The sequence below is a fragment of the Dermacentor albipictus genome, chromosome 1 (assembly GCF_038994185.2).
Source record: "Dermacentor albipictus isolate Rhodes 1998 colony chromosome 1, USDA_Dalb.pri_finalv2, whole genome shotgun sequence".
In the NCBI taxonomy this organism is placed as follows: domain Eukaryota; kingdom Metazoa; phylum Arthropoda; class Arachnida; order Ixodida; family Ixodidae; genus Dermacentor; species Dermacentor albipictus.
In genome coordinates, this window is record NC_091821.1 from 513,698,238 (window position 1) to 513,710,612 (window position 12,375).

The 12,375-nt window shown below is 47.7% G+C and overlaps 1 protein-coding gene across 2 annotated transcripts in view; it reads left to right on the forward strand.

Moving 5' to 3' along the window:
- Atg16 (Autophagy-related 16) overlaps positions 1–12,375 on the forward strand; it is a 378,915-nt gene that overhangs the window by 308,619 nt on the left and 57,921 nt on the right. For both annotated transcript variants that reach the window (XM_065437138.2, XM_065437139.2), the window contains one exon: positions 5,963–6,227. In XM_065437138.2, the coding sequence (XP_065293210.1) occupies positions 5,963–6,227 (265 nt within the window). The remainder of the gene's footprint in view (positions 1–5,962; positions 6,228–12,375) is intronic.

A 12,375-nucleotide genomic window follows, 5' to 3' on the forward strand; every position in this document is an offset into this window, starting at 1 on the left:
CTCAGCATGGGAGAAATTTAAGGGATCCTTTCCGTCATTGTAGAGCTGCACATTCCCAGTGGCACAGACCTGGTTACCCTATGGCATCAAAGACACAAGGAACCAACTCGTGCAAAAGGTGTAGTGTATCACATTCTTCTTTCCTGCTGGAAGTGGTACATTGGCCAAATAGGACGGTATTTTAACAACCAATTAATGGACCATAGAGCTTCTTTGAAAGGGCAGCTGTCGTCTAATGTGTGCCTGCATTGCAATGAGTGTAAGTGCAAACCGTTGCTAAAGGAAACCAAGGTGCTGTCAAGACACAAAGATAGGATAGCGAGGGAGATTGCTGAAGCATCCTTTATTCATAATTCTGGTGACACGTGCATGGTGAGGCCGTCGGTGAGTCTACTCGAACTTGAAATTGATTATTTAAGCACTAGTCTTTAAGGTGCAACACGTGTTTATGCCAGGGTATTTATGCCAAGTTATATGTTTAGCTTGTTTTTCAAAATAAACCATTGTTACTAGTCTGCGCTTGTTCGCATTTTCTATCTTGTCTCTGTTCGTCTGCACCATTCTTCCTTGAACAAGAATGTTACTGGCACTATTTTGTAAAGGATCCTTGTGGTGTATGCTCGGGCAACAGACTTCTGGTTCCCTAATTTTCCTCATCTTAAACCTCTGTGTATCACAAAATTTTTCCTGGTTTTTACATCTTTGAGTTAACAGGGCTGTGTTTAAGTAGCAGCTTCCTGGTAATGCAGTTTCCAACTACAAGTTAATAAAGCAGAATGGTTATGTAATGTAACCTCAGCTGCACAACAGGCAATTTCAGGCTGACTATAAATAGCACAAAGCTTTGCACAAACATTCAAATTATTCAGTAATTTGTGCATTTCTTTTGTTCTCATTTGCATATAAATTATGCATTCTGTGCAGTTATTAGGTTGATTCATTGCAGCATTCATCGTGAAGCTGTCTGTAACCACGTACGTGGTAGTTGTTAATAAGGAGAGTTGGGAGTACAGGGGATTTAACCAATATTAGAAAATTTACGAACTCCTGACCTAGACTTAGAAATAAGTAGTTGTGAGCATAGTTTCCGTCTATGTTTTTAAAGTGAAGCTTTCATTGCCGCTTCCTTTGGCTTTCTCACTGCATCTGCTGCTGCTGCTGCTGCCTGGCACACTACGTCGGGGGTGGTTCAGAGTGTTTGTATACATGACAGGACTGTGGCAGAGAGAAAAGGCGATGCAAGAAACTCATTTCGACCTTTCCGTCGCATCGCTTGTGCATAATGCCCTCTGGGCTTCCCTGAGCATCACCACATTAGCCTCTTGACATCTTTAACTATCCGTGAACCCCCTGTAAAGCGTTGCAGATGTTGCAGTGCTTCCCTTTCTACTACCATGTGAGTCCAGAGGAAATGTAGATAGAACTGTACAGAGGAGAAAAGAGAAGAGGCAGTCCATAGAAGTAGGGGGGGGGGGGGGTGGCCTTTTATGGGAACCAGGAATGTTGAGAAATGCTACTACTATGGACGCTGCAGCGGTTGTGGGTAAATGGGATAAATTTAAGTTCAAGGTATGGCACGGCACATTTCTGCTATTTCTGAAAAATAAACGCCATACAAATTTGTCAAGCAGACAACTTATGCAGGGTATGCAGAAGCAGAGCTGCACTAAAGCGCACCGTAGGGTCTAGGTGCCACTACGAAAGGAGTCACAGGTTATATCAACACTTCTGTGCCCACTGCAGTAACTTTGCGGCTATGGGCATTGCTAGAGGCCATGGGTTTGATTCCGCCCGGGGCAGCCGCATTTCGACGAAGGCGAAATAAAGAAATGCTTGTGCACTTTGTGTGATTTAGGGGCACATTAAAGAACACCAAGAGTGCAGCGGTGGCGTAGAGGTAGAGTATCCGCCTCGCATGCAATAGGACCGTGGTTCGAATCCCGGTGCTGCGCAATTTTACACCGGATGAAAAAAAAAATCTGCGTGTTGATAAAGTTGCATAAACAGGGCTGGAGTGCGACCTGATCCCGGTGACCAGAACCGTTAATGCACTCCCACACCAGAGCAGGATTGGCCACCCTGGTGCAGTACTTGGCCACAACGTACTATATGAATACAACAATCAAACCCCGGACCTCAGTCCCTAGCAGCTGTGAAGCAACTGACCACGGCGGCAGTCAGACCTCAGATGCAGCAGAGGGTGCTAAGAATACCTGGGTCCAAACAGGCCGCCTTTGGAATCTGAGCCTGGCAACGTTTAGCATTTGAATGTTATCTAGTGAGGTGAGTCTAGAAGTGCTTTTGAAGGAATTAGAGGGCAGTAAATGGGATATAATAGGGCTCAGTGAAGCTAGGAGGCCAAAAGAAGCATATACAGTGCTAAAAAGTGGGCACGTCCTGTGCTAACGGGGCTTAGCGGAGAGACAAGAACTAGGAGTCGGAGTCCTGATTAATAAGGATATAGCTGGTAACATACAGGAATTCTATAGCATTAATGAGAGGGTGGCATGTCTTGTTGTGAAACTTAATAAGAAGTACAAAATGAAGGTTGTACAGGTCTACGCCCCTACATCCAGTCATGATGACCAGGAAGTCGAAAGCTTCTATGAAGACGTGGAATCGGCGATGGGTAGAGTTAAAACAAAATACGCTATACTGATGGGCGACTTCACTCCCAAGGCAGGCAAGAAGAAGGCTGGAGACAAGACAGTGGGAGAATATGGCATAGGCACTAGGAATAGCAGGGGAGAGTTATTGGTAGAGTTTGCGGAACACAATAATATGCGGATAATGAATACCTTCTTCCGCAAGTGGGATAGCCGAAAGTGGACGTGGAGGAGCCCGAACGGCGAGACTAGAAATGAAATAGACTTCATACACTGCACTAACCCTGGCATCATACAAGATGTGAACATGCCTGATCGGCCACTACTTCGCTTCAATCACTACGACCCTCTACCTTTCTCCCTCCTATCCTCTCTCTCTTTTATCCCCATCCCCTACACCCTGCTGGCGCTGAGCCGTGCTCCCGCATGGGTTGCAGAAAATATCGCTAGCCTTTTCTCCTTCCCCTCAAAAACCACTTCTCTCTCTCAGCAAGGTGCGCTGCAGTTACCATAGGATGGTAAGAACTCGAATTAGCCTAGACCTGAGAAGGGAACGGAAGAAACTGGTACATAAGAAGCCGATCAATGAGTTCGCGGTAAGAGGGAAAATAGAGGAATTCCAGATCAAGCTACAGAACAGGTATTCCGCTTTAACTCGGGAAGAGGACCTTAGTGTTGAAGCAATGAACGACAATCTTTTGGGCATCATTCCGTGATTGGGCATCATTCAGTGATCCGTTCTGTTCGCGCTCATATGTAACTGTATATCCGCTCATATGTGAACTGTAACCCGAATATACAGTTCACATATGAGCGCGAACAGAACGGATCACTCCCATTCTTAGATGTACAATTTACACGAAAAGACGGCATTTTAAAAATTTTCAGTCTACCGAAAACCAACCCACACAGGCCGCTATCTTCATTTCCAATCCGACCATCCGGCAAACCACAAGGCATCTGTTGTAAATTCTTTATTCAAACGAGCCGAAACTCATTCCTCATCGGAATCGGATCTAAAGAAAGAAAAGAGAACGGTTCTCAACGAACTTAAGAGGAATGGCTACACAGATGACTTCATTCGAAAAACAACCAGACAACAAAAAAGAAGAAGCAAAATGCGAGACCTTCAGCCGTCGACTTCTCCCCAACCCCAGAAGCGAGTGTCCATCCCGTACATCAGAGGTACCAGCGAAGCGCTCAGCCGAATATTAAAAAAAGAAGGCCTCAAAGTGGCGCACAATCCAATAAACACTTTCAATATCCTCCTCCCTAAACCAAAAGATCGTCCACCTAAAGAAAAAGCTCAAGGCGTCGTCTACAAAATCAGTTGTGCCGACTGTCCGGCGTCGTACATCGGGGAAACCAAAAATCTAAAAGAAAGGATCAGACAGCACGAGAACGACGTCAGGACATTCAACCGTATTCGCAGCGCCGTCGCTGAACACTCTGAAGACGCCGACCACAAAATCACTTTCAAGGAAACTGAAATCCTTCAAACAGAAACGAACTGGCGAAAGAGACTACTACTGGAGTCATGGCACATTCAGAATACGGGGAATAACATAAACCGCGTGAAGGGCAACCTACCCTCGGTGTATGTCCATGGCCTTGGCGACCTGACGAAAAGAAGAAAAGGACGCACAGCCAGATAGACTCCCGCTTGTTTCACCAACACAGAACGTCGGCGCGACCCTGTAACCTCCCCCCCCCCATCAAGGGCACCATCGCGAGCACTCCCCCCAGCACCGGTCATCCCAGCACCATGGAAGCGCTCAACAACACCCCCCCCCCCTTTCCTTTTGTTCCCCCCCACCTTTCCGTCTGTGAAGTGTCTCCCCACCTCCCGTGTTCCCCCCCCCCTCCTTTCTTCAAAAAAGATGCTTTAAAAGCGGCACACCGCCACCCCCGAAGAACAACCCCCCTGAAGAAGGAGCCGAATGGGCTCCGAAACGTCGGGCTAATAAAATTCAGTTATTTGGTTGGAGTCAGTCTCAAGTCCTGATTTCTCCAATGCTATTCACAGCGTGTTTACAGGAGGTATTCAGAGACCTGGAGTGGTAAGAATTGGGGACAAAGGGTAATGAAGAATACCTTAGTAACTTGTGATTCGCTGATGATATTGCCTTGCTTAGTAACTCGGGGGACCAATTGCAATGCATGCTCACTGACCTGGAGAGGCAAAGCAGAAGAGTAGGTCGAAAAATTAATCTGCAGAAAACTTAAGTAATGTTTAACAGTCTCGGAAGAGAACAGCAGTTTACGATAGGTAGCGAGGCACTGGAAGTGGTAAGGGAATACATCTACTTAGGGCAGGTAGTGATGGCGGATCCGGATCATGAGACCGAAATAATTAGGAGAATAAGAATGGGCTGGGTTGCGTTTGGCAGGCATTCTCAGATCATGAACAGCAGGTTGCCATTATCCCTCAAGAGAAAAGTGTATAATAGTTGTGTCTTACCAGTACTAACCTACGGGGCAGAAACCCGGAGGCTTACGAAAAGGGTTCTATTTAAATTGAGGACGACGCAACGAGCTATGGAAAGAAGAATGATGGGTGTAACGTTAAGGGATAAGAAAAGAGCAGGTTGGGTGAGGGAACAAACGCGAGTTAGTGACATCTTAGTTGAAATCAAGAAAAAGAAATGGGCATGGGCAGGTCATGTAATGAGGAGGGAAGATAACCGATGGTCGTTAAGGGTTACGGACCAGATTCCAAGGGAAGGGAAGCGTAGCAGGGGGCGGCAGAAAATTAGGTGGGTGAATGAGATTAAGAAGTTTGCAGGGATGACATGGCCACAATTAGTACGTGACAGGGGTTGTTGGAGAATTATGGGAAGAGGCCTTTGCCCTGCAGTGGGCGTAACCAGGCTGATGATGATGATGATGATGATGATGATGTTTGATATCGGTTATTTTGGGCACAAGTTTTGGGATGTACGATGTATTCTTTTATGAAAAAATACCTATTTTACTTGTCTTGACTGTGTGGAGCATTCAATAATTTGTTTGCAGCATCTTTGGCACTGGCAATGCAATTATTATTCATGTATTTGATCCCTCGACAAATTCTGTAAGGAGGAGGCCGAGCTGCAACATGAGCCCCCACCTCCTAAACTTAATTTCTGGCTACGCCACTGGTGGGAACCTATCCTGCATATTAATGAGTTTGCATTATATAAAAAAAATACACCCTCCTATGTTGTTACTGTAACTTTGCTCTATTGTGAGAATGAGTTACTCCAAATCCTCTTCTTTGACCTTTGCAGCAGAATAATAAAGAGGGCTGAAGAGGTGATAGGATGTGATCACGAGCAATAATAAGCAAACAGTTCATGGATGGTTGAAAATTGCAGGCATCCGCACCATATTTGCTGGCTCCTCCTGCAATGACCTGGTGGCCAGTGACAGTGCTGGCACCACCATCATCAGTGGCCACTTTGACAAGCGTCTGCGTTTCTGGGACTCGCGGGCAGAGAGCAGTGCCAACGAGATTGTTCTGGGTGGCTTGATCAGCTCGCTGGACCTGTCGGCCGACCGCTGCCAGCTGTTGTGCTGCGTGCGCGACGACACCCTCAAGCTGCTGGACGTGCGCATGAACCAGGTCCTCGTGAGCTTCCAGTGCGTTCTCACTCCCCATATTTCTTTTTTGAATTGCTGTGCCTCTTTGACAGATGCTATCCCCACTCAGCTTTTGCTTCTTTTGTCAACACCTTGTGGAGTGTGCTGTGTTGGCTGGTATCATCAAGATGGCCTCCCGTTATCACCACACTGCTCGAAATGTGAGCAATGCAAAAAGCGCATGAAAGGTACAGCAAAGTGGACTATAGGAAACTGACCAGCAGCATGTTCAGCCCTATGTGCATTGCTGCACACTGGCGAGCGACGATGCAGCACACTCGTTCTGAAAGCACGTTAAGTGATCTAGTGAGCACTGTTCAAAGAAATGGCGTAATTTCTTGGCAGTTTCACAGTTCAAGGATGTTCTAATACATTTCAGAATTTTGCGGGGTTCGATTATTTTGACTGTGAAAGTGGCTTTTGAATCGAATATCAACTGATTTGAATTTAATGTTCCAAGTTTAGAATATTCACACACCACTATTAAGTAGTGACCCACAGATTCTGTCAGTGATGTTCTCACCACTCAGCAAACTCATTTCTTTATGAAAAAGAAAGCAGTTCATCAGTGCTGGGATGTATTTGTGCCGACCATTTATTGTTCGCTAGCAGATACTCCACTTATGTGCATTCAGCTAGCGCAGTTCTGGAATTTTTAATGACTGTGGCCTTTAACTAACAGTATAAATGAACATTTCATTTGATAGCCATCAAGATGTGGTGCTCCAAAAATAGAGTCATTTACTTGTCATTAATGTTGGTAATTTGGCACTTTCAGTGAAATCTATGATTACATGGTGGAATGAAGGTTGCGACAGGCGTAGTCTAAAGAAGTTAGCAGAATCCATGTCACGGTGACTGTCGGTGGTAATGCATTCAGCATTGAATAACTAAGTAAGGGAGGGCAATATCCCAGTCATGGTGGTCCTTGGAAACGGACAGCATATCGGTAAGAGTATGGTGTAACCGCCCTGTCAGGCCATTGGTTTGAGGATGGTACGAGGTAGTCGGCTTTGAGAGAAAGTTACGACCACGGTCAGTAAGCAGCTGTCATAAAGCCATAAAGCAAGATAATGTCACGCAAGAGAAAGTCCGCGACGTCAGTGGTGCCACTGGTAGGGAGAGCTCGCGTGATAGCGTATCGGGTGGCGTAATCAGTTGCGACAGCTACCCATTTGTTCCCAGAGGATGACGTGGGAAAGGGGCCGAGGAGGTCTAATCCAAAACGAAAGAACAGTTTCACAGGGATGGTGATCGGCTGGAGATGACCGGCAGGTAGCATCTGAGGTGTTTTCCAATGCTGGCAGCGATCACAGGCAGCAACAAAGCGTCGGACGGAGCGAGCGAGACCAGGCCAATAGAAGCGGCGGCAGACAGGGTCGTACGTGCGGGTTACCCCAAGATTACCTCCAGTGGTTGCGTCATGCATTTCAAAGAGCACAGTCTGTCGTAGATATTTTGGCATGACAAGAAGATCAGATCCATCAGGGAGGAAGTTCCTTTGGTACAGAATGCCGGCCTGGAGGACATATCGGCAAACAGATGCATTGGTAGGTGTAGAGCGCAGACGCTCGATGAGTGCTCACAGCGATAGGTCTCGGTACTGCTCATTGGCGATGTTAGCGAAGGCAGACACAGAGAAAATCCATTGGCAGTACTACTGTCGGGGTCGTCAGGTTCGTCTACCGGGTAGCGAGACAGGCAGTCAGCGCCCTTGTGTAGTTGGCCTGATTTGTAGGTGGCAGAATACGAATATTCTTTGAGGCGTAAGGCCCAGCGATCAAGTCCTCCTGTAGGATCTTTCAATGAGCATAACCAGCAAAGCGCGTGATGGTCTGTGACAACGGAAGAGGGTCGGCCATATAAGTATGGGCGGAATTTCGCAACCGCCCAAACTAGCGCCAGACACTCATTCTCAGTGATGGAATAGTTGCGCTCCGAGGGTGAGAGGAGCCTGGGGGCGTGAGCGATAACACAGTCGTTGCCGTGTTGGTGTTGTGCCAGTACTGCGCCAATTCCGTGACCGCTGGCATCAGGACGGACTTTGGTAGGCGCAGAAGGATCGAAATGGGCCAGAACGGGAGGTGTTGGGAGAAGGTCGATTAGATTCAAGAATGCGGAGGCCACGTTATCGCCCCACTGGAAAGGGGTGTCTTTTTTCAAAGGCTTGGTTAGTGGTCGTGCTATGGTCATGAAATTTTTCACGAAACGGTGGAAGTACGAACAAAAGCCGAGGAAGCTGCGCACATCCTTGACAGACTTCGGAACAGGGAAGTGCGTAACAGCATGGATCTTGCCTGGGCCTGGTTGCACTCTGTTCACGTCAACGAGATGTCCAAGGACGGTAATCTGGCGACGGCCGAATCGGCACTTTGACGTGTTTAGTTGCAGACCGGCTTGATGAAAAACGTCCAGGACTGCTGAGAGGGGCTCGAGGTGCATAGTGAACGTTGGAGAGAATACTATAACGTCGTCCAAGCAGCACAGGGACATGGACCATTTGAAACCGTCAAGAAGGGAGTTCATCATGCGTTCCAAAGTGGCAGGAGTGTTACATAGCCCGAACGGCATCACTTTGAATTGATAAAGACCATCGGGTGTTACAAAAACAGTCTTCTCGTGGTCGATATCGCCCACAGCAATCTGCCAGTAGCCGGAGCAAGGGTCAATAGAGGAGAAATAGCGAGCACCATAGAGGCAGTCAAGGGTGTCATCAATCCGACTTAGGGGATACACGTCCTTTTTGGTAACCCTGTTAATGTGCTGGTAGTCCTCGCAAAAGTGCCATGAGCCATTCTTCTTTTGGCCAGTACAACAGTTGATGCCCATGGACTACATGACGGTTCAATATTGCTCTCGGCAAGCATTCTGCGAACTTCTTCGTGAATAACTTGATGCTCAGCCGGTGACACTCGATAAGGGCGGCGATGAATAGGAGGGGCATTGCCGGTATGAATGTGATGTTTAACAGCTGTAGTTTGGGCCAAAGGACGATCGTTAAAGTTAAAAGCATCATGGTAGGGAAACAGAATGCAGTAGAGCTCACGAACGTGCTCGAACGGCATGTCGGGCGCAAACCATCCTTGACAGCACAATGAATGCCACATACTCAGTGACTCACGTCGGTCCGATGGTTGGTTTCGAATGCTGTTCCCTCAATACAGCAGTACGATGCTGTAACCGTTCGACCATGGACTGCATGGTGACCCAGGTTCATTGGAAAATGGTTATATAAAAACATACATTAATAGTTATACCTCGGGAAGTCCATGCAGTACCCTGAGAATGCTAATGAATTAAAAGTGATTTGTAGTCAAAATTGAATCAGTCATTGAATGATATTTCACTCAATAACCATCACAATATGGTGCCATAAATTTTAAACGCATTGGACAGAGAATACTGCAAAATCTTTCACGAACCGTCAGAAATAAGAACAGAGCCCCTCAAAACTCTGGATATATTTGACAGACTGAGGTATAGGAAAAGCCGTTACAGCTCGAATCTTCTCTGGGTCGAGTTGTACTCGGGAAACATTGACGAGATGGCCTAGCACTGTAATCTGTCGGCGCCCAAAGTGGCACTTAGATGAGTTTAATTGGAGCCCAGCCTTGCGGAAGACGTCAAGGTTAACTGCGATGCACTGAAGGTGCGTCTCAAGTGTAGGAGAAAACACAAGGACGTCTTCGAGGTAACAAAGGCAAGTTGACCATTTGAAATCTTGAAGCAGAGAGTCGATCATCCGTTCGAACGTGGCGTGGGCATTGCATAAACCGAACGGCATAACCTTGAATTGGTAGAGGCCATCTGGAGTGACGAAAGTGATCTTTTCTTGGTCTTGCTCATCGAGGGAAATTTGCCAGTAACCAGATTAAAGGTCGATGGACGAAAAGTATTTGGCACCGTGAAGACAATCAAGAGTGTCGTCGATTCGTGGTAAAGGGTAAACGTCCTTTTTAGTAATTCAGTTTAGGTGGCGGTAATCAATGCGCAAACACCACATGCCATCTTTCTTTTTCACAAGCACGACCGGCGATGCCTAAGGACTCGACGAGGACTCAACAATGCCTCTGGCAAGCATCTTGTTTACTTCCTGCTGAATAACTTGCCGCTTTGCAGGGGACACGGGATACGGTCGGCGGTGAATAGGAACAGCATCACCAGTGTTTATCCGATGCTTAACAAGGGACGTCTGACCAAGTGGTCGATTGTCAGTGTCAAATATGTCGCGGTAGGAAAGCAAAAGGCGATATAGAGTGGCTGCTTGGTCAGGTGTGAGGTCCAGAGCGACCATGGGATGTAATGCGCTGTCGAGGTTCAAGGCATCCTGAGGGTATTCAGGAGGATCTGGAGACGTGTCGCCTGCAAAAGCAGTGACGTGGTCATCTGTCACTAACCGGAGCGTGGCCACCACTATGCCTTCAGGTAACACTTGCTTCGTCAAGCCAAAATTGATAATGGGGAGGCACATCCTATTAGCGGCAAGGGGTACGACGGAGTGTGACACAGAGATGTCGCGCCCCAGGAGGACACCACAAATAGGTGCGACGACATAGTCGCCGTCAGGCACGGTTGCTGTTGAGGCGAATTCGATAGTGGTTAAGGCTTTTGGAGGTAAGCGAACAAACGCTGTAGTACAGAGAGTGTTCGGTTGTTTGGGGCGAACGTATGAAAGAACAGGAAGCTCTAGGCACAGCATACCGGTGACACAGTTGATGAGGGCAGAATGCATCATCAGAAAGTCGAGCCCGAAGATTAGGTCATGAGGGCAAGTGGTCAGCACAGTGAACAGGACTGGAACGTGGTGGCCAGCAATTCCTATGCGAGCAGTGCACATAACCCTGATGGCAACAGTGGCGCCTTTGGTGACGCGTATGGCTCGAGTGATGGTAGGTGGAAGAACTTTTTTGAGGCAACGACATAGGTTAGGGTTCATTATAGGCACTTGGGCTCCAGTATTAGTAATTAATGCCGTCAACGAAAAACCATCTGCATCAACTTGAATTAGGTTCGTATTGGTGAGGAGTGTCAACGGAGGATTCGGAAAGGACAAACGTGATGCAGCACTACCTCCAAGAGCTGCATGGCCTAGTTTTCTGTCTGTCGGTTTGGCGAGGAAAAGCGGTGAGGTTGGGGTGAAGGGGAACGACGGGGTTGAGGCGACAGCAATCACACGGAGGAGTGGCTGTCAGGGGGCATCAGAAGTAGGGTACAGACAGCGAGGGGAATAACGGCGAGCGTCGGCATATGGGCGAGGAGCAGGGAATGAGCTCCAGTACGGCGGCATCAAGGTGGTATGGCAGTGGTGGGATACATGATCGACGCGGTGGCAGTGGAAGCAGATCGGTTTGTCGTCTGGGGTTCGCCATTCAGCAGGATTTCATGGTCTGGGAGCGAAATACTGGTCCTTAAGGTTGTGTATATTGGAATGGGTGCTGAATTGGGTCGGGAGACAGAGCAGGTTGTAGGGATGCCAAGGTTTGCAATTTCTTGCGGCACAACTGCTTGGATAACAGAAATAGTGGGCGCCGCTTGGTCAAAGTTTACCTTCAGGGGGTTGTGGATGAAGGGGGGCCAGACTCGCCGCTTGAATCTCATGGCGAACGATACAGGTGACATTCTCTTGAAATGGTCGTATGGCGGTAAGAGCGAAGCAAGAGGTCGTAGCAGGGGTGTTTGTGAGCCGGGAAAAGTGTTGTACGACGTGGCGGCTTTTGGCTACCTCGGAGCGGCGGTAGTCTTTGACGATGGCGTCGACGGTAGAAACATCATTATAGATGAACTAATTGAAGGCGTCGTCCACGATGCCTTTTAAAATATGGCCCACCTTGTCAACCTCCGTCATGTGCTCGTCGACTTTCTGGCAAAGTGCGAGCACTTCCTGTATGTAGGAGACATATGATTCGGTCGACGACTGTACATGGGTGGCAAGCTCTTTTCGTGCAGCCTGTTAGTGACCTGACGAGTTGCCAAATAGGTCGTGAAACTGCTTTTTGAAAATGTCCCAGCTGGAGAGCTCGTCCTCATGGGTGCAAAACCAGACACGCAGTGTCCCGTCCAGATAAAAGATCACATTGGCAAGCATGATGGTAGGGTCCCAGTGGTGGCTTTGGCTAACATACTCATACATGCTGAGCCAGTTGTCGAC